Consider the following 26,364-nt stretch of genomic DNA (forward strand, 5'->3'; position numbering starts at 1 on the left):
AATAGAAATCTTAAGTATAGATGTATATTTGGTTATGTCAATAATATTCACATAATTAGCACATAATCAACATTTTATCATTTTAAATATGGAAAAACTAGGGAGAATTTGGGTTTAATATACCCTGTAAACCAGTTTCTAAATAAAGCTAGAAAACATCTTTGCTATGCTTCTTTTTTTTTTTTTTTTTTTTTTTTTTTTTTTTTTTTGACAGGCAGAGTGGACAGTGAGAGAGAGAGACAGAGAGAAAGGTCTTCCTTTGCTGTTGGTTCACCCTCCAATGGCCGCCACGGCCAGCGTGCTGCAGCTGCCGCGCTGTAGCCGGCGCACCACGCTGATCCAAAGGCAGGAGTCAGGTGCTTATCCTGGTCTCCCATGGGGTTCAGGGCCCAAGCACTTGGGCCATCCTCCACTGCACTCCCAGGCCACAGCAGAGAGCTAGCCTGGAAGAGGGGCAACCGGGACAGAATCCAGCACCCCGACCGGGACTAGAACCCAGGGTGCTGGTGCCACAAGGCGGAGGATTAGCCTATTGAACCACGGTGCTGGCCTTGCTATGCTTCTTAAATTCCTTCAGTCAAGCATCATGGTAATTGTTTGATGGTCTGTAAACATTCTCACTCATCTACACTGTTTCCTGAGGTGACCCAGGAGCTCACTGTTATGCTATTGTTATGCTAGTGGCCTCACAATTTAATATCCTTACAAATATGCATTGGGAATAATCAAAATTTAAAAAAACTAATGTAGGCCAATGTGTAATTCAGCATACTTTCTCTATTACAAAACAATGTTTAGGATATTTTTTGGGTATCAAAGCCAAATTTATCCATTTTCAGAAGAAAAAACTTGTAGTCCTAGGCCATAAAAAATTTCAGCATTAATTCACTTAAGACTAAGGAAATGAAAATAAATGTGTCTTACTTGCATGTACCTTCTGGAATAATGCCTAAAATCTATGTAGGTCATTCCATTTTACAGAATGTTAAAAGGCAGTACAGTAACTGGCCCATGGTAGGTCTGACAAGAAACAGATGACTAGTCAATGAGAAGTGCATGTTTCTTAGTATCTTTTCCATGAGAAAAATGAGGTGATTTAATATTTACATTTGTTGGAGAGGACTGTGGTTGCTATTACCAAAATAGCTGAATTGAATGAAGAAATTTATTAATACTTCTAAAAAAATTCACTGCTCCAACTGTGGTACTTCAATGTTAATTGGTTATACTTAAAAAGAAAATACTGCAAGGTACTTATATAAGATACAACCTGACTTAGCAGATTAATTTATAAAAATATATTCTTCCATTATCTCATGGCTTAAAAAATCAAGAAAAGCATTATATCTTAAAAAGAGAATTCATGCAATGATTTTTAAGCACTATATTTGGTATACCATTACCACCTTAATCACAATTCCATCCATCCCTATATCAAAAGGCAGCACTGGTAACCTTGATTGTGTCATATACACTAACATTTTAAAAAGGGCCAATCTTGGTTAAATACTTCCACACATTATCTACACCCACTATTCTTATCCTTTCTTCTCCAGAGGAGAGCATCCTGGACCCAGGCCCTCATCTGGTGTTTGCCTGTAGTTCATTCTTGGGAAAGAATGATCAAAATGACTGAATTACAGTTAATGTTTTGATTCAAGAATATGGCAGTGAAGAAGCCATTGTTTTTGAAAATTAGACTTAATAGTATTTTTCATGCTAAATTCCAAAAGCTTAATAATTTGTTATCTAGAGGAAAAAACCATCATCTTTTTCATATTATTTAAAAAGAAAACAAGAAAGGTCAACTTTATGCCCCATGAAAATAAAAATAAACTCACATGAACTTATTAATGATGCTTACTGAAGACAATAAAAGTGACTTCAAAATTCCAAAAACCATTTTTAACATATACTGAAATACAGAGGTAGAAAGTGTATTTATTATATTTCCCTGTTAAGTCTAATAATATAATTCTCTATCACTTACAAATATAATTTGCTTTATATGTCAAACTATCCTACAGTTCCATATGGATTATCTACTTTTATTTACCAATTCTGCATTTTACAGTATCTACAATTATATTTTGATTCTGGACAACCACTTGCAAATTATTCCTAACTCCACCATGAATAGGTTGCAAATGGTATGTTGATGAAATGTTTTCAGCAGCTTTCTAGGTCTCAAAGCAAGAGGCCAATCAATAGATTATTGGTAAATCCACACTACTTAAATTACAGTGATGCCTTTTTATGTGGCTGAATCATACAAGATGACAAGAGAGCTATGCTGTATTAGGCATTACTCCGTTATCACAGCAGTGTTTCTTATGTAGCAATACACATATACCACTGGATAGCCCTGAGATGATTTTAGAGGGGGTGCGAGCTGGATGAACAATGTTTCATAGTTACATGTTTTAATGTGAAATGTGATTGCTCAATAAAAAAAAAGCTAGGGCTAAAAAGGTGAAAAGATTTTAAAAATAATAAGTAAACAATGGCATAGGATATACACATATATATGAGATCAGGAAGGTGTAGCACATTGAGGAAGCATTGTCTTCAGGAATGATTTGACTCTGACTGCCTGTATTAACGAGCCACATGGTGAAGGGTTTTCCTCTTCTGTAAATTCTGAGTTGCTTATTTGAGACTGCAAATCTGAAAGCACTGAGTACATTGAACTTACTTTAAAAGGGCTTCCCACAATGGTGAGGAAGTTCGGAAGCATATGCGGGTCATGCCATTCCTACAGGAGAAAGAGGACTACAAAGGCACATTACATATGTTGGTGGTGTTGCAGCATTCAAATAAAAGTAATCTAAATATTACCATTGGCAAGTAATGAATCTCATAATAGTCTTTCATAAAAAAGAAGGTAATCTTGTGCATTAGGTGCTCTTGATTCTGGAACCGCCTGCACATAAGTGTCACTAACATGGACCCACTGGCCCACTGATTCATTGTCAGGTTCTTTCTCACCAGGCCCAGTCTTCTTTCCAGTGAGATATTCTGATAACTTCCTGGAGGGTGTTCTTGCTTTCACATAAGCCGAGTAGTGCCCTCCTCTCGTGGAGCCACTGAGACTACAGAGAACTTCATCACCCACACTTACATCCTTACAAGTAGCAGAACAGAATGGTGCTAAATCAAGCATAAGTGGAAAACCTACATGTCTGTTGACTTTACAAAGACTCAAGCCAGCCTGGTGGAATCTTTTCAGATGGAGAATTGGGATAGGAGGAACGGCAGAAAGAGCAATTGCTTCCTGGCATTAGCATGAACCCCTCTGCTTTCTTCTCCGCAGAACTGATTTCCTTTGGATACTCCTGCTTCTTCTCAGTACAGTTCTCACACAGAAGCTTGTTGTTCCCCATAAGTAATTCCACAGACGTAAACTGGTAGCGACAGGACTGAACTGAACATTCTTTGGAAGTAGTGATGTAGCTCTGAGAGAGGGTCTGAAAAGCATGCTGGGGACTGCGAGGCCTCATATGCTCCTCCCCTGCAAAACCTAACTTATTTGGAATTCTAAGTGGCTGCTTTTCTCTGTCAAAATCTCCATCTCCAATTTCAGGGCTGCTCAAAGTTCAGAAATGGCGTTAGCCACTCCCTCTTCACTATGGTCGGTCTCCTTAGCGGATGGCAGGGTCCCCTCTGTGTGTGCGCAGGGTCTGCCGCGGGACCTGCACTGCCCCGCCTGCTTAGAAGTGCTTTCGACTCGGAGGCCTCACTGTGGGCCTCAACACTGCTCTCAGAACCGCTGGCTTCTTTTCCGCTGCCGTCGCTGGGGCTTTCGCTGGGACCCATTGCGCCGGCAGACACTGAAGGAGAGCCATCCATGCCCAAGTCCGCATTTTCCTGGTACGTGAAAATGGTTTTTCTCCTGCGGGTGAGAGTTTTCTTTGACGTTTTCTGTCATGAATTTGCTGATTCTTATCTTTAGAAGGACAGTGTTTCTTGGCAGGTCTGGGTTGGTGAGTATTTCCGTGGTAACCGTGCCACTGTACTGATCATGATCTCTTCCTGTGAACTTCTGTGTTGACTCAGTCTTCCCACAGCACAGGCTTTGAGACCCTTTCTTCTATTATAGGAAGGGAAATACCAATGAAAGGATCTTCCGTGGTGGAGATAGTTGCACATTCTTCCACATTACTGTGCTAGTCAGTTCACCAATAAAGATCCGATCTAGGAAGTTCATTTTCACACCTTTTCCATCTGCTTTGACCTTTTCCTAGTTGCATCAGCAGCAGCTTTAGTAGTTGGGTTGTTAAATGCCTTTAGAACACTAGCTTGTATTCTCTTCGTTTCTTCTGTCCTCACTACATCCCGCAGGTAATGGAGAAGCTCCTGACTGTCCTGAGGTTGGAAATCTTTAAATCGAGGTGCCTTCTGGCAAAGCTGATTGAAAAGAACTTCTGGAGAAAGTGGTCCTTTTTCAGTCTCCCTCATGCTGTGCAGAAACAGGAACAAGGCTGAGGTCAGTGGGCCAGGGCTTGGAAGTTCCACCACCAGTGGGTCCAGCTGAGAGTCTGAGGAAGGAAAAATCTTGAATTTTGTACCGTTTTCTTTCATCTCATTCATAAGTTCAGTCAGGATATAAGTCTGTGACAAGTTCTGAATGACCGCATTAAAAAAGCAAGTATTTCCTAAATTCTTAATTCCTTTTACAGATGGTCCACTGCTACCTTTTCTTCCTTTCTTTATTTCACTCGCTTCACATTTTTCTTCACAAAGTTTCATGAGCCTAGAAACTGCACTTGTTTGTGTTTTAGAAACATGTTTCTGAAGAGAATCAATGGATGATGATTGCGAATCAAAGGATGATGTCCAGTTATATCCATTTTGTTCCAACTGATTTCATTTTTTTTACTGCTGTGTAGTATTCCATGGTGTATATACCCCATAATTTATCTGGTCTTCAGTTGATGGGCATTTGGATTGATTAGATATCTTAGCTGTTGTGATTTGAGCTGCAATAAACATGGAGTACAGATAACTCTTGCATGTGCAAATTTCATTTCCACTGGGCAAAATCCCAGGAGTGGAGTGGCTGGGTTATATGGTAGTTCTATATTCAGATTTCTGAAGTATCTCCAACTGTCTTCCACAGTGGCTGTACCAGTTTACATTCCCACCAACAGTGAGTTGGGGTACCTTTTTATGCACATTCTTGCCAGGATTTATTGTTTGTTGATTTCTATATGAAAGACATTCAAATGGGGTGAGGTGAAACTTCAATGTGGCTTTGATTTGTATTTCCATGATAGGTAGTGGTCCTGAGGATTTTTTCAGGTGTCTGTTGGCCATTTGGATTTCCTGTTTTGAAAAATAAAATAACTGTTTAAGTCCTTTGCCTATCTCTTAACTGGGTTGTTTCTTTTATTGTTGCTTAGGTTCTTCAGTTCTTTGTATATTCTGGTTATTAATCCTTTATCAGTGGCATAGTTTGCAAATAATTTCTCCCATTCTTTGGTGGCCTCTTCACTTTGCTGAGTGATTCCTTTGCAGTGCAGAAGCTAATAATCCCACTAGCCAATTTTGGCTTTGATTCTCTGGGCATCTGGGGTCTTTTCCAAGAACTCTTTGTCTATGCCAGTTGAAGAGACTATCCTTGCTCCAGGGATTGATTTTAGCTCCTTTGTCAAAGATAAATTGGTTGTAGATACATGGATATATTTCTGGAATTTCTATTCTGTTTCATTGGTCTGTCCATCTGTTTTCCCGCCAGTACCTGGATGTTTTGATGATACATGTCCTGCAGTAAATCTTGAAATCTGGCATTGTGATGCATCTGACTTTGTTTTTGTTGTGTAAGATTGTTTTAGCTATTCACATCTCTTGTGTTTCCATATGGATTTCAGTGTCATTTTCTCTATGTCTGAGAAGAATGTCCTTGGTAGTTTTATTGGTATAACATTAAATCTGTAAATTGCTTTTGGCAGTATGGTCATTTTGATGATATCGATTCTTCCATTCTATGAACAGGGACAAATCTTGCATGTATTGTGTCGTCTTCTATTCTTTTTTAATCATTTGTAATCCCCATGATAGAGAGCTTTGAAATCCCTCTTTTAAATTATCTATTGTGATAATCATATGGTTTTTGCTTTTCAGTTTGTGAATATGATGTATCACATTGATTTGCAAATAGTGAACCTTTTCTGCATTCCTGTGATAAATCCCACTTTATCTGGGAGAATGATCTTTCTGATGTGTTGTTGGATTCAATTGACCAGTATTTTGTTGGGGATTTTTATATCAATGTTTCTCTGTTGTATTTTTTTCAGGTTTAATAATTAAGGTGATGCTGGATTCATAGAAGGAGTTTAGAAGGATTCCCTCTCTCTGAATTGTTTTGAATAGATTGAGAAGAACTAGAGTTAGTTCTTCCTTAAATGTCTGGTAGAATTCAGCAATGAAGCCATCCAGTCCTGTGCTTTTCTTTGCTGGGAGGGTCGTTATTCTTGATTAAATTTCTATCTTGGTTATTGGTCAGTTTGGGTTTTCTGTGTCTTCATGGCTCAATTTAGGTAAATTGCATGAGTCCAAAAATCTAACCATTTCTTCTAGGTTTCCCAATTTGTTGGCATACTGCTCTTTGTGGTAATTTCTGATGATTCTTTTTTATTTCTGGGGTATCTGTCATTATATTTCCTTTTTCATCTCTACTTTTATTTCTTGGTCTTCTTCCTCTTTTTGCTTACTTAAGCCAATGTTGTGTCAATTTTTTTTTTCAAAAAACCTGCTGTTCATTTTGCTGATCATTTGTATTCTTTTTTTGTTCAATTTCGTTTATTTCTTTTCTAGTTTTACGTATTTCTTTTCTCCTACTAGTTTTGGGTTTGGTTAGTTGTTTTTCATCTAGGTCCTTGAGATGCATGGATAGCTCAACTATTTGGTGCCTTTCCAATTTCTTCATGTAGCTACCAGTTGCTATAAACTTTCCTCTTAACACTTCTTTTGCTGTATCCCATAAGTTTTGATGTATTGTATTGTCATCTTCACTCATTCCAGAAATTTTTTTATTTCTTCAATGACCCACTGTTCATTTAGGAGCATATTGTTCAGTCTCCATGTGTTCGCATATGTTCTAGAGATTCTTGAGTTGTTGATTTCCAGGTTAATTTCATTGTGGTTATAGAAGAAGCATAGTATGATTTCAGTCTTTTGAATTGCTGAGACTCGCTTTGCAGCCTAGTATGTGGTCTATCCTAGATCAGTACACATTGTATGCATGAATTAAAATTTCACTCTGTAGGCCATACATGTGTATAATTAATGTTATGAAATAAACTCCAAACAGTATCTTACTTGGTGTATAAGTTTAAGGAGTGTTAAAACATTTACATTAGTTTCACGTCTAATATTATTGTCTTTGGAAGTAGTTTATTAAGACTAACATAATCTGGAAATAACAGAATTGGTGTTTTATTATGCTAAGTGGAGCGATTAGGAGGTAGTACTTTGGCCAGCGCCATGGCTCAATAGGCTAATTCTCCACCTGCAGCACCGGTACTCTGGGTTCTAGTCCTGGTTGGGCACCAGTTCTGTTCTGGTTGCTCCTCTTCCAGTCCAGTTCTCTGTTGTGGCCCGGGAGGCAGTGGAGGATGGCCCAGATCCTTGGGCCCTGCATCCACATGGGAGACCAGGAGGAAACACCTGGCTCCTGGCTTTAGATTGCCGCAGCACACTGGCCGTAGCGGCCATTTGGGGGGTGAACAAATGGAAGGAAGACCTTAAAAAAAAAAGGAGGTAGTACTTTACCTTAAGTTGATGCTAAATACATCTTTTAAATTGTTTCACATAATAAAAATGAAGTATTTCTTTAAGTGTATTTGGAATTAATTTGAATTAGGCAATATCAAATAAGAAATATGGAATTAAATGTTAATTTAGGTGCAAAAATTTCTTAAATATGTGTAATTCTTTCATACTGAATATTGCCCATTGAATTGTAAGACCCCTTGTCTTTAGGGTCTCAAGTATTTTTGAACCAAATTGAGCAAAATATGTGCAACCTTGTCTTGTTTGTTTGTCTTCACTTTCTTCTGTGAAGCCCAAAGTCAGGAGCCTCTCTGCCCAGCCATAATATTTCAAGTGAGTATTCCATGCCTGTCATATTTTTGGAGCTCTATAACCATAAGCACAGTCTAATATAAACACATTTTTATTAATCCCTAAATTATTATTTACAGTAACTCCTCATCCACCATTAACCCCAGACTGCCTTTAACCTAAACTCTGTCTCCAGAGTTGGCCATTTCTTTTTTTTGGATATGTTACAATGTGTGGGGGTTGGCTTCTGATTCTTCTCTTCTGTAAAAAAATATTTTGTAACTACTTCCCAGGAATTATATCCTACAGAAAACAAGAAATAACAAGAAATACTATACATTAATATGCACATCTATGTAAGGACACATGTAATGTATTATATATAACAATGAGATAATATATGTAATATAAATAGCCTACATTGGTTGAAATATTTCATACATATATTAAAGGTATACCTCAGAACTTTAAGGACATTGTTAATGATGCTATATCATAAAGTTGGAAAATAGTTTAATAGCCAATAAATAAATTAATAAATTATAATACATATAGAATAATGTGGTATGCATCCATTTTCAAAATGAGGATAGATCTATATTATACTGATTATTAGACCATTTCAGTATATTTAAAGCCTTTGGTTTGATGACACAACTTAGTAAATTTAGTTAATAATATTTGAGATATCTTTTGATGTGCAAAGAAAAGCCCCATGCTACTCTGGCTTTCTGATCTGTTTCTAAAAAATGACTAATCATGAGATTTTTGGATTTTCCTCCCAATGCATTAATGCTCAAATGATAAACACTCAAATTAGTTGACTATTGTTGAGGGATTGCATACAATGTTACATACTCTCTAAACATTTCTGAATGATGGATAAAACCTATTAAAACATATCAAAGGATCTTTGATCTAAGCATAGCACTGGCAAACCTTTTCATAAAGAGTCATAAAGTAAATACTTTATGGTTTATGAACCATAATATCTCTGTTGTTGCCTAAAATATGTATAGACTGTAAGTAAACAGGTGTGATTGTATTCCAACAAAATACAAAGATAGAAAGGAGCTGGATTTGGCCCAAAAGGACTGCTAATGCAGTGACTCTTCCTGCTCAGAACACCGTGCATGCGTGTCACTACCCATTTTAGAGACAGCAATGTGTGCCACACCACGTTTCTCAAGAGGGAGCTCAAATAAAGCTTCAAAGCTTTACATATATAATAAGATTACTTTCTACATTTCCTTTTTTAAAACAATTAAAAATTTAATATGATTAAGATCTTTTATCTTTGACTAGGAAAGAATTAGATGATGTGTACCAAGCCTTTGAGATTTTTCAATCTTTGTGTGGTATTAGAAGTCTAAACAAAATGACAACTAGTACACTTAATACATATTTGGGAATTGTCAAGAGGTCCTTTTATTCTCTAACTTTAGGAATGTATCCTTCAGTGCCTTGGTCTGCCTTTTAGTGCTACATATTCATTTCACAGTTTATTTTATTTTATTTATTAATTTTTGACAGGCAGAGTTAGACAGTGAGAGAGAGAGAGACAGAGATAAAGGTCTTCCCTCCATTAGGTCACCACCCAAGTGGCCGCTACGGCCAGCGCACTGGGCCGATCTGAAGCCAGGAGCCAGGTGCTTCTCCTGGTCTCCCATGTGGGTGCAGGGCCCAAGCACTTGGGCCATCCTCCACTGCCTTCCTGGCCCACACCAGAGAGCTGGACTGGAAGAGGAGCAACCAGGACAGAATCCGGCACCCCAAGCAGGTTTAGAACCCGAGGTGCTGGTGCCACAGGTGGAGGATTAGCCTAGTGAGCCACAGTGCCGGCCCATTTCACAGTTTAAAAACTGTGAAGTGTTGCAAATATAATTCATAATTATTATTTAAGGATTAGAAAACACAGATAAAGGATGATTAGATCATGTATGATTGTCACTCAGTACTTTTTTTCCGAATCAGTAACAACAACTTTAATTTGCTCGGGTGTGGGTGGTCAGTCCTCCCTCAGGGTGGGCCGGCAGCTGGCCCTCGATGCAGCACGCCGGTGCCACCCTCACATGGCAGCTGCCAGAATCCGTGCAGCTCCCAGGTAGGAGCTCTTGGGGTGCTGGGCAGGTTTGGTTTCTGACCAAGGGCAGCGAGGTGCGGTGTGTGCAGCCCCTCGGCGCTCTCTGTACCTGTGCTGCCTCCTCCTTGGCCCTGCTGGGCCTCTGCCCCCTGAGTCAGGCAGGAGCTTCCCAGAGCCCTGGGCCTGGGTGAGCCGCGGCCATCCTAGAACACGTTATTGGGCACACAGCCTTCCATCTCCAGCAGCTCTGGCCAGCCCTCATATTTGTGTCTGGGTTGTTCTTCAGGTATTCCTCAAAGGGGCTTTTGCTCTTGAGTTCTCGGCCCCCAGGAACACCCAGCTATCGCAGCAGCCCAGCTGTGTGGCATAGGAGCTGCCGAGGTCAGAGAGGAGCTTCCTGATGTCGTCATTCATCTTGGTCCCTGGGTCATCGTAGGAGGCCACCAGCACCAACGTGCCCATTGGAACTTCTTTAAGGAATCGCACTGAAGTCTTGGTGTCTCCAGTACATGTTGAAGGAGTTGTGTCTCGGCACCAGTCCCATGGTCCCATTCACCAGGGTAATGTTCAGGCCTCTGCCCACGTTGTTTTTCACTGGACTCATGATAATGTGGTTTTCAAAGCACTTGGAGGGGCCCACGGCATTGGCAGCCCGCTGGAGATCAAAACGCAAAGCTGGCCGGGCAGGGCTTGCTGAGGCCACACTTGGTCTTCGCCACCTGGTTCTCCTTGGTGGCCAAGCCCATCCAGCACGGCAGATGGGATGCCTGCATGTTTGAAGCTGATGTAGCTGCGCACAAAGAACAACGTGGTGACCAGGACAAAAGTGAACGCCTGGAGGCGTGCAGACCTGAGACTCATCCTGTGCAGGCAAGGAGCAGCTTCGGGTCAGGATGGGTCTTCCTGAAATTGGATCACGTGGGCTGCCCGCGGCGGGCCCACAGGCGGCCGCGGTGGCATCAAGGGCGCTCTGGGGAGCCCCGTGGCCGCCGCCGCCGCGAAGCAGGAGAGTTTCGGCTGCGTCGTGGCCAACCGCTTCCATCTGCCGCTGGACGACGAGTCGGACCCCTTCGACATCCTGCTCAAGGCCGAGCGCCAGTGCCAGCAGCAGCTGCAGCACAAGAGGCGCGACGAGGGGGCTGCGGCGGCCGTGGCTGGAGCCGGTGGCCGTGGGGGCCAGAGCCCAGCCGCGGCCTTGGCCACAGACCTGGCGCGAGGAGGGAGTCCCAGAAGGAGCGCAAGAGCCTCCTGGCCCCGCGCTCAGCAGCCCGACAGCCCCGGCGGCGGCCCGCCAGCCACTTGCCCAGAAACGAACTCCCAGAAGAGGGGAGCAGCAAGGACGGACTGACAGCCAGCGCAGGGGTGACGCTTGATGGAGCAGAGCGGAGACCCTACAGGGAATCCCGCCCCTATGAGACCGAGAGGCAGGTGGACTGCACAGCTGAGACGTTTACAGATGAAAACCAGTGGACAGCTTTGATCGTGAGAGGCCTCTTCCAGGGCGTGGAGGCCCGAGAGGGGGCATGCGAGGCAGAGGCAGGGGCAGTCCCCGAAACAGAGCCTTTGATGCTGTCGACCAGAGGGAAGACAAGATTTTGAAAGATATGGCGGGAATGATAAAACAGCAGTCAGAACTGAAGACAACATGGGCTATGGAGTGCGCACTTGGGCGTCAGGGAAAGACACCCGTGACATGGAGCCGACCGCAGTGATGGAGGAGTCCCAGGACTCTGGAGCAGGAAACCCCAAGCAAAGTCCCTGAGTCAGAGGTAGAAGAAGAAACTCAAGTTCAAGAGGTGACCTTAGATGAGTGGAAGAATCTTCAAGAACAGACCAGACCAAAGTCCGAGTTGAACACCCGGAAGCCAGAATCAACTGTCCCTTCCAAAGCAGTGGCAATTCACAAGTCAAAATACAGAGATGCTGTGGTAAAGGATGACAAAGAGGACGACTCCCATGTTTTCCAGAAAGCTGCAAATGACATCACGTCCCAGCTGCAGATGAATTTTGGTAACCTCGCTTGTCCCGGGAGTGGAGCCAGAGGCGGCCCAGGGGAGGCAGGAGAAGTATTCGAAGGGCAGAGAACTGTGGGCCCAGAGCTGAAGTGGTGACAGGAGACGTGGCTCTCAACCCCCACGACCCCAGGACTTCCATTCCTGGCCTGAGGAGACTCGCCTTGCGGTCTCTGAGGACAATAGATGTCGTTTTTCTGGAGCCTGGATTCCTTGCACTTTGTTTGGTCTGGGTGTGGGAGGCGGCACTGTCCTGGGGAGGGGAGGGCTGGCCGTGTTTGCCGAAGGCTCTCCAGGTGGAGTTGAGGTGTGCAGACTGGAGGGACTCGCATGGGAAGCAGCCTGTCAGGCCGGGGGCGAGCTGTGGGGACCCCCAGCTGTGCCCCGCAGTGCAGAGGGCCACGGAGAACTTGACCAACTCATTTCAAGCGGTCACAGCCTAGTTTTCAAAGACCAACAAACTGGAACCCAAGTGTACTCACTGCTGACTTGTGACTGTTACACTCTGCCGGGGCTCCTGAGTTCTGGTTGCCATCTAGACAGCGGTTTGAAAATGCTGTTGTGCAGCCACTGGTCACCACTCTGTGACAGAGAAGTGGAAAAAATGGTGATTTTAATGGTGAGTTAAACTACCTCATGGTGCGTGCGTGTGTGTGTATGTGTGACACACTTAGTGCTTATGCGCACTGTGAGAGTACTGCCTTTCCTCGCTGTCATAAATATCGTTTCCCTTTACTCCTTAACTCATTCCAGTAATTTCCAATCCCAGGATCCCATCAAAGCTTGTTCTCTCCAAGTTAATACTTATTTTTACAAAATTAGAGGTCATTTATTCAGTGTCATTTTATGTAACCTGTCAGTAGTATTGTTCTGAACAGAAAACCCTCCTCCAAAATAGCTTCCTCATTTGTTTTTCAAAATATCTTTCTGTCGGCCTGTGCTGTGGCTCAATAGGGTAATCCTCCGCCTGTGGTGCCAGCACCCCAGGTTCTAGTCCCAGTCGGGGTGCCGGATTCTGTCCCGGTTGCTCCTCTTCCAGTCCAGCTCTCTGCTGTGGCCCAGGAATGCAGTGAAGGATGGCCCAAGTGCTTGGGCCCTGCACCCGCATGGGAGACCAGGAGAAGCACCTGGCTCCTGGCTTTGGATCGGCCCAGTGAACCAGCCGCAGTGGCCACTGGGGGGTGAACCAATGACCTTTCTCTCTGTCTCTCTCTCTCACTGTCCACTCTGCCTGTCAAAAACAAACAAACAAAAAATCTTTCTGTCTAGGGAGTGATTTTATTTCACTTGTCAAATATTAGTTGGTTGCCAATATGTGAGTTCATGTCTGGGGTTTCTATTCTGTCTCATTGGTCAACATGTGTATTTTTGTTCCAGTACCAGGTTGTTTTAATTATAACAGCCCTCTAGTATGTCTTGAAATCTGGTATTGTGATGCCTCAAGCTTCATTTTTATTTAAGATTGCTGTAAGTATTTGGGGTCTTCTATTTTTCCATATGAATTTTAGGATCTTTTTTTTTTCTATAATTGTGAAGAATATCTTTGGTGTCTTGATTGGGATTGCTTTGGATTTATCGATTACTTGGGGTTGTATGGACATTTTGATGATATTAATTTTTCCAATCTATGAACATGGGATAACTTTCTATTTTGTGTCTTTTATTTCTTTCTCTTTTTAAAAATGATTGTAATAATTTATTTGGGAGGTAGATTTACAGTGAGAGGGAGAGACAGAGAAGTGTCTTCCATCCACTGGTTCACTCCTCAATTGGCCACAAAGGCTGGAGCTATGCCAATCCAAAGCCAGAAGCCAGGGGCCTCTTCCAGGTCTCCCACATGGGTGCAGGGACCTAAGGACTTGGGCCATCTTCCATTTCTTTCTTTCCCTGCCCATAGCAGACAGCTGAATTGGAAGAGGAGCAGCTGGGACTTGAACCATCATCCATTTGGGATGCCAGTGCCTCAGGCCAGGGCATTAAACTGCTGTGCCACAATGCTGGCTCCTCTAATAGTCTTTTATTAGAGTCTTTCAGTTTGTTTATATAAAGGATCATATCAACTGCAAACAGGGATAATTGTGCTTCTTTTTTTTCCAATTTGTATCATTTTGATTTGTTTTTCTTACCTAATTTATCTGGCTAAAGCTTCCAGAAGTATACTGAAAATAATGGTGAAAATGGTTGTCATTGGCTCCAGATTTAGTGGAAATCTTCCCAGCTTATCCCCATTCAATATGATGCTGCCTGTGGTTTAGTCATATATTGCTTTGATTGTGTCATGGTATGTTTCTTCTCTATGCAATTTTTAAAGTGTTTTTTTCATGAAAAGATGTGGTATTTCATCAAATGTTTCTCTGCATCTATTGAGATAATCATATGGCTTTATCTTTCATTTTGTTGATTTTAAATAACACATTTATTGATTTGTGTATGTTGAACCACCCCTGCATCCCTCAAATCAATTCCACTTTGGATAGATGATCTTGTTGATGTATTGCTGGACTCTATTTGATACTATTTTATTGAGAATTTTTGCATCTTGTCCACTAGGGATATTAGTGTGTAGTTCTTTTTTATTGCATCTTTGTGCTTTTGTAATTAAGGAAATGCTGGTCTCAAAGAACAAGTTTGGATTGATTCTATCCTTTTCAATTGTTTTGAATAATATAAGAATGGGGATCAGTTCTTCCTTTAAAGTTTGGTAGAATTCAGTCTCTTCAGGGCTGGCACTGTGGCATAGAAGGTTAAGCTTCTACTTGCAGTTTCTGCATCCCATATAGGTGCTGGTTCAAGCCCCAGCTGTGCCACTTCCAATCCACCTTTGTGCTAATTCCCCTTGGGCCCTTACACCCATGTGAAAGACTCAGGAGGACCTCAGCAATGCTGGCTTTGGTTTGTCCCAGCCCCGGCCATTGCAGAGAAACCATTTGGGGAGAGAACCAGTAGATTGATTCTCTCTCTCTTTTCTCTCTCTCTCTCTTCCCCCTAATTTCCCTGTCTTTTTCTCTCTGTATCTCTGCCTTTTAAATAAATAAATAATATTTTAAAACTGAATCCAGTCTCTTCTACAATAGTATTTGGAAAGTTGGATTTCACATGCTGAAGTTTGAAACCAGTTTGCTCCAACTCACAATGGATCAAGCATCTAAACCTAATACCCAAAACCATCACAATTACTAGAGAAGAACATAGAGGAAAGTCTACAATATATTGGCCTAGGCAAAGAATTCTTGGGTAAGATCCCAGAAACATGGGTAATAAAACAAACACAAATAGACAAATGTGATTACATCAAGCAAGAAGTTGCTGTGCAAAAAATGAAATAATTAACAAAGTGAAGAGGTAATCAACAAAATGGGAAAAATATTTTCAAAATATACATCCAATAAAGGATTAACATCCAGAATATATAATAAGCTCAAGAAATTTAGTAACAAAACACACTCCAGTCAAAAAATGGACAAATGGCATGAACAAGAATTTTTCTAAGGATGAAATAAAAATGGCCAACAGATGACAAAAAATTCAGAATCACTAGTCATCAGGAAAATGCAAATAAAAATCACAATGAGGTGTCACCTCTTCCCAGTAGAATGGCTATCATCCAAAAATCTAAAATGACAAATATTGGCCTTAATCATAAATATTCTGAAATAAACATAAAACTGTCACTCATTTATCTAGTTTTCTATTGCCTTTCTAGTGTATTCATCATAGTCCGTTTTTTCTCATTCCCCTCTTTTTAAACATAGAATTGTTCTAGAGGGCAATCTTTGATATTCTTTCTAATGATTTTTACTACCTTGTATGTATTAATGATTTCCAAATTTGTATCTCTAGCCCAGGAACCCTCCTTCATTTCAGATTAGTATATCATACTGCCTACTTGAGATCTCTCTTTGGATACCAGTTGTGTAATTAAATCTTAACAAGTCCAAAATGTTACTAATGTTATTCTTTCTCATACCTGTCCCTTATATAGTCTTCCTACTTAAAACCCTTAAAAGTAAAAATCTACTTTTAAAAAAAGTACTTTTTAAAATTAGTTTTAAAAGTAAAATCTACTGTACATGTTACAACCTGTCTTCTGGCCAGAATCCCTGGATTCGAATTGAGAGTCTGCTGAGGGTGGGCTGTCTGAGTTTAGGCAAATCACTTGGCCTTCTTGTACTTAGTTACTTCCTTTACAAGATGCCTAATTTTACCTAACTCACAGAACTGTGAGGATTGACAATGGTTTAACACAGGAGCAATGCTTAATACAACAGTTTGTAATTTTGTATTATGTACTGAAAAATCTATTATCATCAATACTAAGGGTTTCTCTCCTAGTGACACCTTCCTATATAGATTTTAGTGACACAGAATCTTGAAAATAGCAATGACAATCAAACCTGGCTTATTTATTCCTACATATAATAAAAGTAATACTGTCTTTTCTCTTTTGCTTTGTTAGAAAGTTTGACATAAAGTTATCTATTATTAGTAGTGTTATTTTCCTTGTTCCTACATGTTGCTCTTATAGTTAACCCCACTTGGAGAGTGTTACTGTACATTAAATCACTTAGTGGAGTACTTAAGAGGTAGTGCTTTATCTTAAATTGATGCTAAGTACATCTTTTAAATTGTTTCACCCACAAAAAATGAAGTATTTCTTAAGTGCATATGAATTACAATATATGGAATTCCTGGACCTGCTGTTCCAGCTGGAGCTGAGCCACACCAGCAAGGCCAACACCCTCTTTTGTAGCAACTCTCTGGCCTCCAACTCCATGGAGTCAGGTGGGGGCTGCGACAGGACGCAGGCGCAGGGGACCCTGCGGGAGTGGAGTGACCCTCTGGACCATGACCTGGAGGCTCAGCTCCTCTCCCAGCACCTGCGGGGCATGGAGCCTGCACCACGGGAGAAGTGTCAGGAGCTGTCTGCAATATCAAATAAGAAATATGGAATTAAATGTTAATTTTGGTGTAAAAATTTCCTAAATGATAGTTCTTTCATACTAAACATTGTCCATTGAACAGTAAGGGCCCCTTTGTTTATGGTCTTAAATATTTTTGAACCAAAATGAGCAGAGTATGTGAAACCTTGTCATATTTGTTTGTCTTTAGTTTCTTCTGTGAATCCCAAAGTCAGGAGTCTCTCTGCCCAGCCATAATGTTTCAAGTGAGTATTCCATGCTTTGTCATATTTTTGGAGTTCAGTGATCATAAGCACAGTCTAACATGAATGCATGTTCATTAATCACCAAATTCTTCATATTATTTACAATAACTCCTCATCCACCAGTATCCCCAGACAGGCATTAATCTAAACTCTATCTCCAGAGATCCGCCATTCTTTTGGATATGCTACAATGTGTGGAGTTTGCTTCTGATTTCCTCTTTCTTAAAATATTTTGACATTCATTATTTTTGTGGTCTTTCATTTCTTAATTGATTTGTATTGCCAAATAGTATGCCATTATAAAAGATATACTGCACACTGGCTTTCTTACACATTAGTGTTTGGGTTGCTTTCATATTTGGCTTTCATGAATATTGCTGCAGTGAGCCTTTATTGGTGTGTGGATTTTGTATCTTTTAGTGGCATACCTGGGAGATAAACTACTGAGGCAATAAACAGTCCCATGTAGAACAAGCTGAGAAACTGCCGAATTGCTGTCCATAGTGGCTGCACTGGAAGTTTATGAGGGTTCCATGCTCTTCATGTGCCTGGCAACATTTGTCTTTGGCTGAATCAGTCATTTTACTGTATAGGAATTGATATATTTCCCAAGATTTGATTGCATTTCCAATGACTAATTATAATCACATTTTTTGCTGTATTAAAATTAAAATGTCTTACTGAAATCACTGCTTTGTTTTAAAAATTGTGTGTTCTTATATTTTTCTTTTCTAAGTATAAAATGCAATTTTTTAAATTTCTTAGTAATATTTTCACTTTGACGCTACATTGAATGCTAATGCTAATTATATTTTCATGATGTTCATTGCTACTCTACAGAAATATGATTGATGCTTATGTATTTATTTTATATTCTGAACATCACTGAGTTTTACTTAGGGATTTTAGTGAATACCTCAGAATGTCTTTTGCTTGCAAATATGTCTTAGATGTTACAAGTCACGTTTGCTCTTTTGTATGCAATCTGGAGTTTTTTTCTTTTGTGTGTGTGATTTCTTTAGCACAATGTTCCATTACACTGTTGAATAGAAATGTTAAAATATCTATACCTTGGCCAGTGCGGCGGCTCAATAGGCTAATCCTCTGCCTTGCGGCGCCAGCACACCAGGTTCTAGTCCCGGTCGGGGCACTGGATTCTGTCCTGGTTGCCCCTCTTCCAGGCCAGCTCTCTGCTATGGCCAGGGAGTGCAGTGGAGGATGGCCCAAGTGCTTGGGCCCTGAACCCCATGGGAGACCAGGATAAGCACCTGACTCCTGCCTTTGGATCAGCGTGGTGCACCAGCCACAGCGCGCTGGCCGTGGCGGCCATTGGAGGGTGAACCAACAGCAAAGGAAGAGCTTTCTCTCTGTCTCTCTCTCTCACTGTCCACTCTGCCTGTCAAAAAAAAATCTATGCCTTATTCATATTGTATAGGAATTTAGTATAGATTTTCCATAGGTTCTTGAATGTTTTCCATTTTACATTCCCACAAACAATTTTATATATATTTCCTTTCCTCCACATCTGCTTCAGTACTTGTTAATTTTTTTATTCTTCTGTAATAGCCACTTTTACATATGTGAAGTCATAACTGTTATGGTCTTGATTAGCAATGCTGAGACCCCATGAAGTAAAACAGAGGATGGGAGTGTTAGTATATGATCTTCCTAAAGTAAATAGAATTAAAGTTATTTTAAAATATTTTTAAATATTTCTTTCATTATTTGAAAGGCAGTTACACAGAGAGGACAGAGAGACAGATCTTCCATCCACTGGTTCACTCCCCAAGTAGCTCAATGGCTGAGGCATGGCCAGGCCAATGCCAGGAGCCAGAAGTCAATCTGGGTCTCTCATGTTGGTTTCAGTGGCTCAAGTACTTGGGCCATCTTCCACTGCTTTCCCATGCCATGAACAGGGAGATTGACTGGAAGTGGACCAGCCAGAACTGAAACCAGTGCCCATATGGGATTCTGGCTCTTCAGGAAGCTATTGAATTCCCTGTGCCACAATACTTGCCCCTGAAGTTTTCTTAGCTAGTGTATACATATCAGAACCCTTCTGTGATTAATTTAATTTAAACTATGTTTTGAAATTTTGAGATTGAAATATTAATTTCATATATAGATTATTATGCATAAATAGCCCTCTAAAATTTAAAGATTTTATACAATTTAAATATACTTAATATTTAAATTATACTTTAAAACATATTGTACATTAATAACACTGAACAATTATATGTGGTGGCTAGAAAAGTAATGATATCTTTATCTTTTGATAATAAAATGAAATGTAACAAGAATGTTTTCTGAGGCTTAAAAATACTGTAAAAATGGACATTTTAGAAATTGAATACACTCATCAATCTTAACCTACTGCTTATTGTAGGCTTAAATGTCTGCATTGATAATTCTAACAGAACTAGATTTAGGAATAAGGTTTTTAATCATTGCTAATGGATAGAAACAAATGAACAGATTACATGAAAGATTTGAGTATAAAAAGTTATATTTAAGTTATATTCAGAATGTATTGGCAATTGTATTAACATATAGTTTATACATCAGAATATTTACTTCATGCAAAATGGTCTCACTATGAAATCCAAGCTCTTAAGGAATCAATCTCAATGCATAAGTCTTTTTATTGATATTGGAAGAAGAAATGGTAAATTTCTGACAGAAGCCTGTATTTATTTTCATTCGCTTTGGTAGAATAATACATCGATATATAATTAATATTTCAGATATAACAAATATGAAATATAAATATAATAAGAATGTAACTTTCAGTTAAATGTGTTAAATAAGTGCATTTCTTTAAACTTATAGGGATTAGTGTTAGGACATTTAAAAAAGCATATTGTGATGGAGCAGAGTGATCAGGAAAGGGATAAATAGCTGTCAAGATATGTCAACAGTTTTGGAAAATGGGAAAGTGGTTTCCCAGTGATACTAAGAAAAGCAAGGCTAGTCTATGGCCATACCACACTGAACATGCCCGATCTCATCTGATCTCGGAAGAAAAGCAAGGCTAAACCAGATTTCTCAAAATAGTTTAGAATTTGTGATCCCCAAGTTGTGAAGGGTACTATGTACTATGAGTATTTGGATTTGAGGATTATAAGTTCTTGATCCTTTCCATATCCCTATTCAACCAAAAGATTGCTCCATCTTCATCCCAACAGAAGGCCAATGATTTGCTCTTTGGGGAGGTAGACAAAAAAACTTCAGTGAGGACCACAATACTCACAAATGAAGCACCGTTTTCAAGATTTCTCTCTAGAGAATCTGTTCAGTAGACAATATGACCTGCCCTGACTGACACTTGGGCATCCTCAAACAAAAGATCTCAGGTTCTGCATAATCCCTTACAGTGGACTGCTCTTTTGACAACTTTGCTTAGTATTTATAATCAGGTTTTTTGTTCACTTATATCTGGATACAGAATTTCCATCTTTCTGCCTGTTAAAGTGAAATTTTGAACATTCCTGTTATTTACTGCAAATAATCAACTAGGTACCTCACTGAAAACTGCTATTGAGATCCAGAGGTATTCTTTTTTATAACTTGTTTCCTAGTATTTGTCAGCATTTTAGAGTTTATGGTTATCCAGCTATAATGAGCTCAGTTTTAGGTAGTATCACATAGATGTCATAGATGTTTAATTTTTTACTTTCTGATTAATCATACTTAATTCATGGAATTAAGCATTATCTGAAATGCTTTGAAAATAGCACCAAATATTTCTTATTCAAGATTATATTTCCTAATAGTGTGTTTGTAAATATTTATAATACTTTACTTTTCTTTTTTTCCTGTATATCTTCCTCTTTGTTATATTTACAGAAAAGTTAGGATTAGACAATAGTGTCTAACTGAGCCCTAGTGAATTTAAGGGATTGTCTTAAAGTTATCTGCAGAAATAAGACTAGAGTGTATATACACTTATATGGCTTCAGTTTCACCAAAATACTACATTCTGATTAAAACCCACAGTTCTTGTGTTTCATCTCCAACTTAGTGGATTTTTTTAAATCAGTGTATTATTTTTTTACCTAAGGAACCCATGTTCAATATGGTGAAATCACAGAAAAAAATGAAAATCACAGTTTACATCTGTATTTCTCTTAATTTGTGAGAAAAATACATGGGCTTTATTTGTTTCAACCTGGAAAACTCTAGTATTTCAGCAAGATTCACACTGCATTTTCTTACTATTTCTGTAGGTCCTTAATGGAACCAGTACTCCTGCACATTTGAGACTAAATTAATATACTCATATATTTTAAAAGGTTTATTTAATTACCTGACAGGAAGAATGACAAAGAAAGCAGGGCAAGAGACAGAGAAAGAGATCTTTCATCTGCTGTTTCATTCTTCAAATAACCACTGTGGCAAGGGCTGGGCCATTCCAAATCCAGGAGCCAGGTACTCCATCCAGGTCTCCCATGTGAGTGGCAGTGGCCCAAGCATTTGGACCACCCTCTGCCTCTTTTCCATGTGCATCTTCAAGGAGCTCATTCAGAAGCAGAACAGCCAGGACATGAATATGTGGTACTGCAAGCATTGGCTTAATCTGCTCCATGACATTGCTAGCCCTACTAATAAATTTCTAGTAAACAAAAAATTACCTAAATGCATATGGATTGCTTACCAGATGGAATAGGCTTTTTGTCCTCTAGATAATCTTTAGCTGCCTTTATATTGTCATCTATGAATAGTAACAACCATATATACATGCATACATACTCATACAGCTGTGGTTTGTAACAGGTGAAAATATTCTATTATCATCTAGAAGAAAAGATTATGGTATTCTAATTTATATCATTTGGTGGTATAAAGGTAGTTCAGCAATAAATCTCAAATGTTTTTGTTATACCTGAAACATCCAATTCCCACCAATTAAGAACACCAGGAGCTGAGGCTGATGCAAGCGCAAGAGTTTTATTTCAAACTTGAGTTTGAGGCTGACGCCGCGGCTCACTAGGCTAATCCTCCGCCTTGCGGCACCGGCACACTGGGTTCTAGTCCCGGTCGGGGCGCTGGATTCTGTCCCAGTTGTCCCTCTTCCAGGCCAGCTCTCTGCTGTGGCCCGAGAGTGCAGTGGAGGATGGCCCAAGTGCTTGGGCCCTGCACCCCATGGGAGACCATGGCTCCTGCCATCGGATCAGCGCGGTGTACCGGCTGTAGCATGCCGACCGTGGCAGCCATTGGAGGGTGAACCAATGGCAGGGGAGGACCTTTCTCTCTGTCTCTCACTGTCAATTCTGCCTGTCAAAAAAAAAACAAAAACAAACAAACAAACAAAAAAACACTTGAGTTTGGACCAATGTCCACACCAGATGTAGCTGGCTTGGATCGGTGGCCTCTACAGTAAGGTTGTTAGGGTTTTTATAGGGTTTTTGGAGATACTCTATATATTATATGGGTGCTGGTTCATGTCCCATCTGCACCTCTTCTGATCCAACTCTCTGCTATAGCAAAGTAATGGAAGAAGGCCCAAGTGCTTGGGCCCCTGCCCCCATGTGGTAGACCCAGAAGAAGCTCCTGGCTCCTGGCTTCGTATCAGCCCAGCTCCAGCCATTGTGGCCATTTGGGGAGTGAACCAGCAGATTGAAGACCTTTTTCTCTGTCTCTCCCTCTCTCTGACTGTAACTCTGCCTCTCAAATAAATAAAATATTTAAATATATATAGACATAAATTGTTTTAAAGAGAGTGGCAAGTGATTTTGTTCTGTTTTCAGTGATACTAAATTCATGACTGTCAGTGGCACTAGTATCTTTGAAGACTGACTACTGCAAAAGAAAGTGGAACAAAGTAGGAAAATTCAAGTGAAATGAAGAACATGGTAAGTCTTGAGAGACTAAATAACACTTTTAAATTTTTCATGTTCATATTTGTTAAGCACTTTTAACACGCAAGACACTCATCAGTCTCTGGTGATAAAATAAACAACACAGATTTGGTGATTGCCTTGAGGGGCTGTGGTGTAATTTTGCAACACGGAGTTGTATTCCCCACCCCCCCAAAAAAAATTATAGACTACACGAAAAAGAAAAAGTTCTTGAAGCATCTGTGTGCATGTTAAATATATTGAAACTTGAGAAGTTAAATAAACACATGAGGACATGAGGTAGTTTTCAGTTTAATACTACAGTGGCACCATGACATTGGTAAGTTTGTGTGCTTAAAAATAGAAAGTGAGTGAACTATAAAAACATTTCACATCTACTTTCCTAGATGTAGTGTGTGTGTGTGTGTGTGTGTGTGTGTGTGGTCTTTCTTCACTTAATAACTGAAATTCTGCAAAGTGCATCATTTGGTGATTCTGTAGTTGTGTGAACATCATAGATTATGCTTGCACAAATTTTCCTGATATAATCTACTACACACCTGGGCTACCTTATATTGTGTAACCTATTGTTCCCAGACTACAGACTAATACAGCATGTAACTGTCCTGATCACTGTTGACAAGTGTGACACAATGATTAGTATGTTTGTATTTTAAGATAGAAAAATTACAGTGTGAAAACCACAGTTTGAAAGATGAAAAATGCTTCATTTTTCTTTGATAGTTAGCATGAATTGAACTTGCATGATTGGACCCAGCACTCCTCAGCACACAGTGGGAGCCACGTACCCTGCTGCCCACACCTCAGGGACCCCTCAGGGCTGGGGCTGCGCCACACCTGGCCCCGTGAGCACAGACCCAACCTGGAGCCCTTGCTCAGGGCCCTGAGGGCTGCACCTGCTGCGGGCCCCACCCATCCTGGCCAAGGAAGCCATGGCCCCTGCTGAGATGGAGGAGGGGAGCCTGGACAACTTCTTCGCCAAAAGGGACAACAAGAAGGAGGAAGAGCAGAGCAGCCTGTGGCGAGCACCGTGGGTGTGGAGGGCAGTCCCGGCAGGAGCAGCAGAGCAGCGGGTGGCGGGGTGGGTGAGGGGGCTGGGCCGGGAGACAGCAGCACCTTGGGCACTGGGGCTGCCACCAAGGCCGTGACGAAAGATGAAGACGAATGGAAAGAGTTTGAGCAAAAAGAGGTGGATTATAGTGGCCTCCAAGTTCAGGCGATGCAGATAAGTGAAAAGGAAGAAGATGATAATGAGAGAAGATCCAGGTGATAACTGGGAAGAAGATGGAGGTGGCAGTGGTGGTGTAGAAAAATCTTCAGGCCCATGGAATAAAACCGCTCCAGCACAAGCACGCCGTGCTCCAGTAATTGTTATAGAAACTCCAGAACCAGCGATGACAGTGGTGTGTGTATAGGCCGACTGGAGCCAGGCTAACCACAACCAGGAAGATGCCACAAGGGCCACCAGAGATACACAGTGACACACAGTTCCTGTCCCTGCAGTCCACTGCCAAGCATGTAGAAAGCCAGAAGGATAAAGAGCTAACAAGCAGTTGGAATTTCTCTCTCACTCACTCGCTCTCTCACTGCCTCTGTAAATCTGCCTTTCAAAGAAATAAAGCTTTTAAAAAGAAATTGATGAGATTTTGTTGGGTATTGCTTAGAATCTATAGATCACTTTATTTTTTTTAAAGATTTCTTTATTTATATGAAAGAGTTACACAGAGAGAAGGTGAGGCAGAGAGAGATCTTCCATCTCCTGGTTCACTCCCCAATTGGCAGCCAGAGCCAGGAGTTTCTTCTGGGTCTCCTACGTGGGTGCAGGGGCCCAAAGGTTTGGGCCATTTTCCATTGCTTTCCCAGGCCATAGCAGAGAGCTAGATCGGAAGTGCAGCAGCCGGGACTTAAACCGGCACCCTCATGGGATGCCAGCACTGCAGGTGGTGGCTTTACAGCTATGCCACACCTTTGGCCCCTCTATAAATCACTTTAAAAAGAATTTGAAATTCCTAAATATCAAGGCTCTAAACTGTGAGCATAATAAAATCTTTTAATTTTCCTGAAATATCTTTCAGCAATGTCTTAGTTTTTCAGTATACAGATGTTTCCCATATTAAATTTATCCATAAGTACATATAATTCTGATACATCTATTGGTCTCATCATAGGCTTTTATTATACAATTTCCCTTGTTCATACTGTTCATGTGTTGAATTACATTGTGCATTTTCTTAATCCTAAACCAATGTTGGATTCCTGGGATAAGCCCCACTTGGTCATTGGTTCTTACTTTTCTTTATAAAATATTGGAGATTACCACTGTCCCAGAATGTTCTCTTTGGATTTTTCTCTTTCATCCTTACCTTTGCTCATCTCAATGCCAACAACTGCTATGACTTTTTACTTTTATGAGCAGGGATTAGTTTTATGTATAGTTTCATATAAATGGAGTCATATATTACATAGCTTTTTCTGTCTGATTTTCTTATTTTTCAGATTTTTCCATGTTCATTTACAAATACTTTATTGTTACTCCTTAGTATATTCCCAGAACTTAGACTCTTTCCAGTTTTTGGCTGTTATCAACAAAACTGCTATGTGCACTTGTGCTAAGACTTTCTGTAATTTTTTAACTTTCTCTGGAATACATACTAGGGAATATAATTGGTAGATGGATTTTACAGAAGGTTTGGGTTTACATTTTTGGAAGCTACCAGATCCTTTTCCAAAAAGAGTGAGCTACTTTTTTAAAAAAAATTTTTACAGGCAGAGTGGACAGTGAGAGAGAGGAGACAGAGAGAAAGGTCTTCCTTTTGCCATTGGTTCACCCTCCAATGGCCGCTGAGGCCGGCACGCTGCGGCCAGCGCACCGTACTGATCTGAAGGCAGGAATCAGGTGCTTATCCTGGTCTCCCATGGGGTGCAGGGCCCAAGCACTTGGGCCATCCTCCACTGTACTCCCTGGCCATAGCAGAGAGCTGGCCTGGAAGAGGGACAACTGGGACAGAATCCAGCGCCCGGACGGGGACTAGAACCTGGTGTGCTGGCGCCCCAGGCGGAGGATTAGCCTGGTGAGCCGCGGCGCCGGCAAGAGTGAACTGTTTTAACCTCTCACCAACATTGTGAGATAATTTGGGCTGTCTCATACCTTTGACAACCTTTTACACTGTTAGTTTACCC

General features: G+C 40.7%; 1 protein-coding gene and 3 pseudogenes across 3 annotated transcripts in view; 2 read left to right on the forward strand and 2 right to left on the reverse strand.

Moving 5' to 3' along the window:
* Positions 1-2,857: 2,857 nt before the first annotated feature.
* Positions 2,858-7,487, reverse strand: LOC138847852 (ubiquitin carboxyl-terminal hydrolase 45 pseudogene; annotated as a pseudogene).
* On the reverse strand, positions 4,843-11,143 carry LOC127485622 (protein FAM3D pseudogene; annotated as a pseudogene). The gene has a single exon (XR_016223673.1). The product of XR_016223673.1 is annotated as a protein FAM3D pseudogene (transcript).
* On the forward strand, positions 11,058-24,819 carry LOC127490119 (intracellular hyaluronan-binding protein 4 pseudogene; annotated as a pseudogene). Its single transcript, XR_016223619.1, has 4 exons — positions 11,058-12,778; positions 17,269-17,323; positions 23,074-23,178; positions 23,908-24,819. The product of XR_016223619.1 is annotated as an intracellular hyaluronan-binding protein 4 pseudogene (transcript).
* Positions 23,495-26,364, forward strand: part of LOC103346317 (deoxyhypusine hydroxylase) — a 57,168-nt gene continuing 54,298 nt past the window's right edge. Inside the window, 2 exon segments of the mRNA XM_089317027.1 lie at positions 23,495-23,503; positions 24,170-24,450. Of these exon segments, the coding sequence (XP_089173153.1) occupies positions 23,495-23,503; positions 24,170-24,450 (290 nt within the window).

The sequence above is a fragment of the Oryctolagus cuniculus genome, chromosome 17 (genome assembly GCF_051225735.1).
Source record: "Oryctolagus cuniculus isolate XC-2025 breed Fujian yellow rabbit chromosome 17, ASM5122573v1, whole genome shotgun sequence".
Taxonomy (NCBI): Eukaryota; Metazoa; Chordata; class Mammalia; order Lagomorpha; family Leporidae; genus Oryctolagus; species Oryctolagus cuniculus.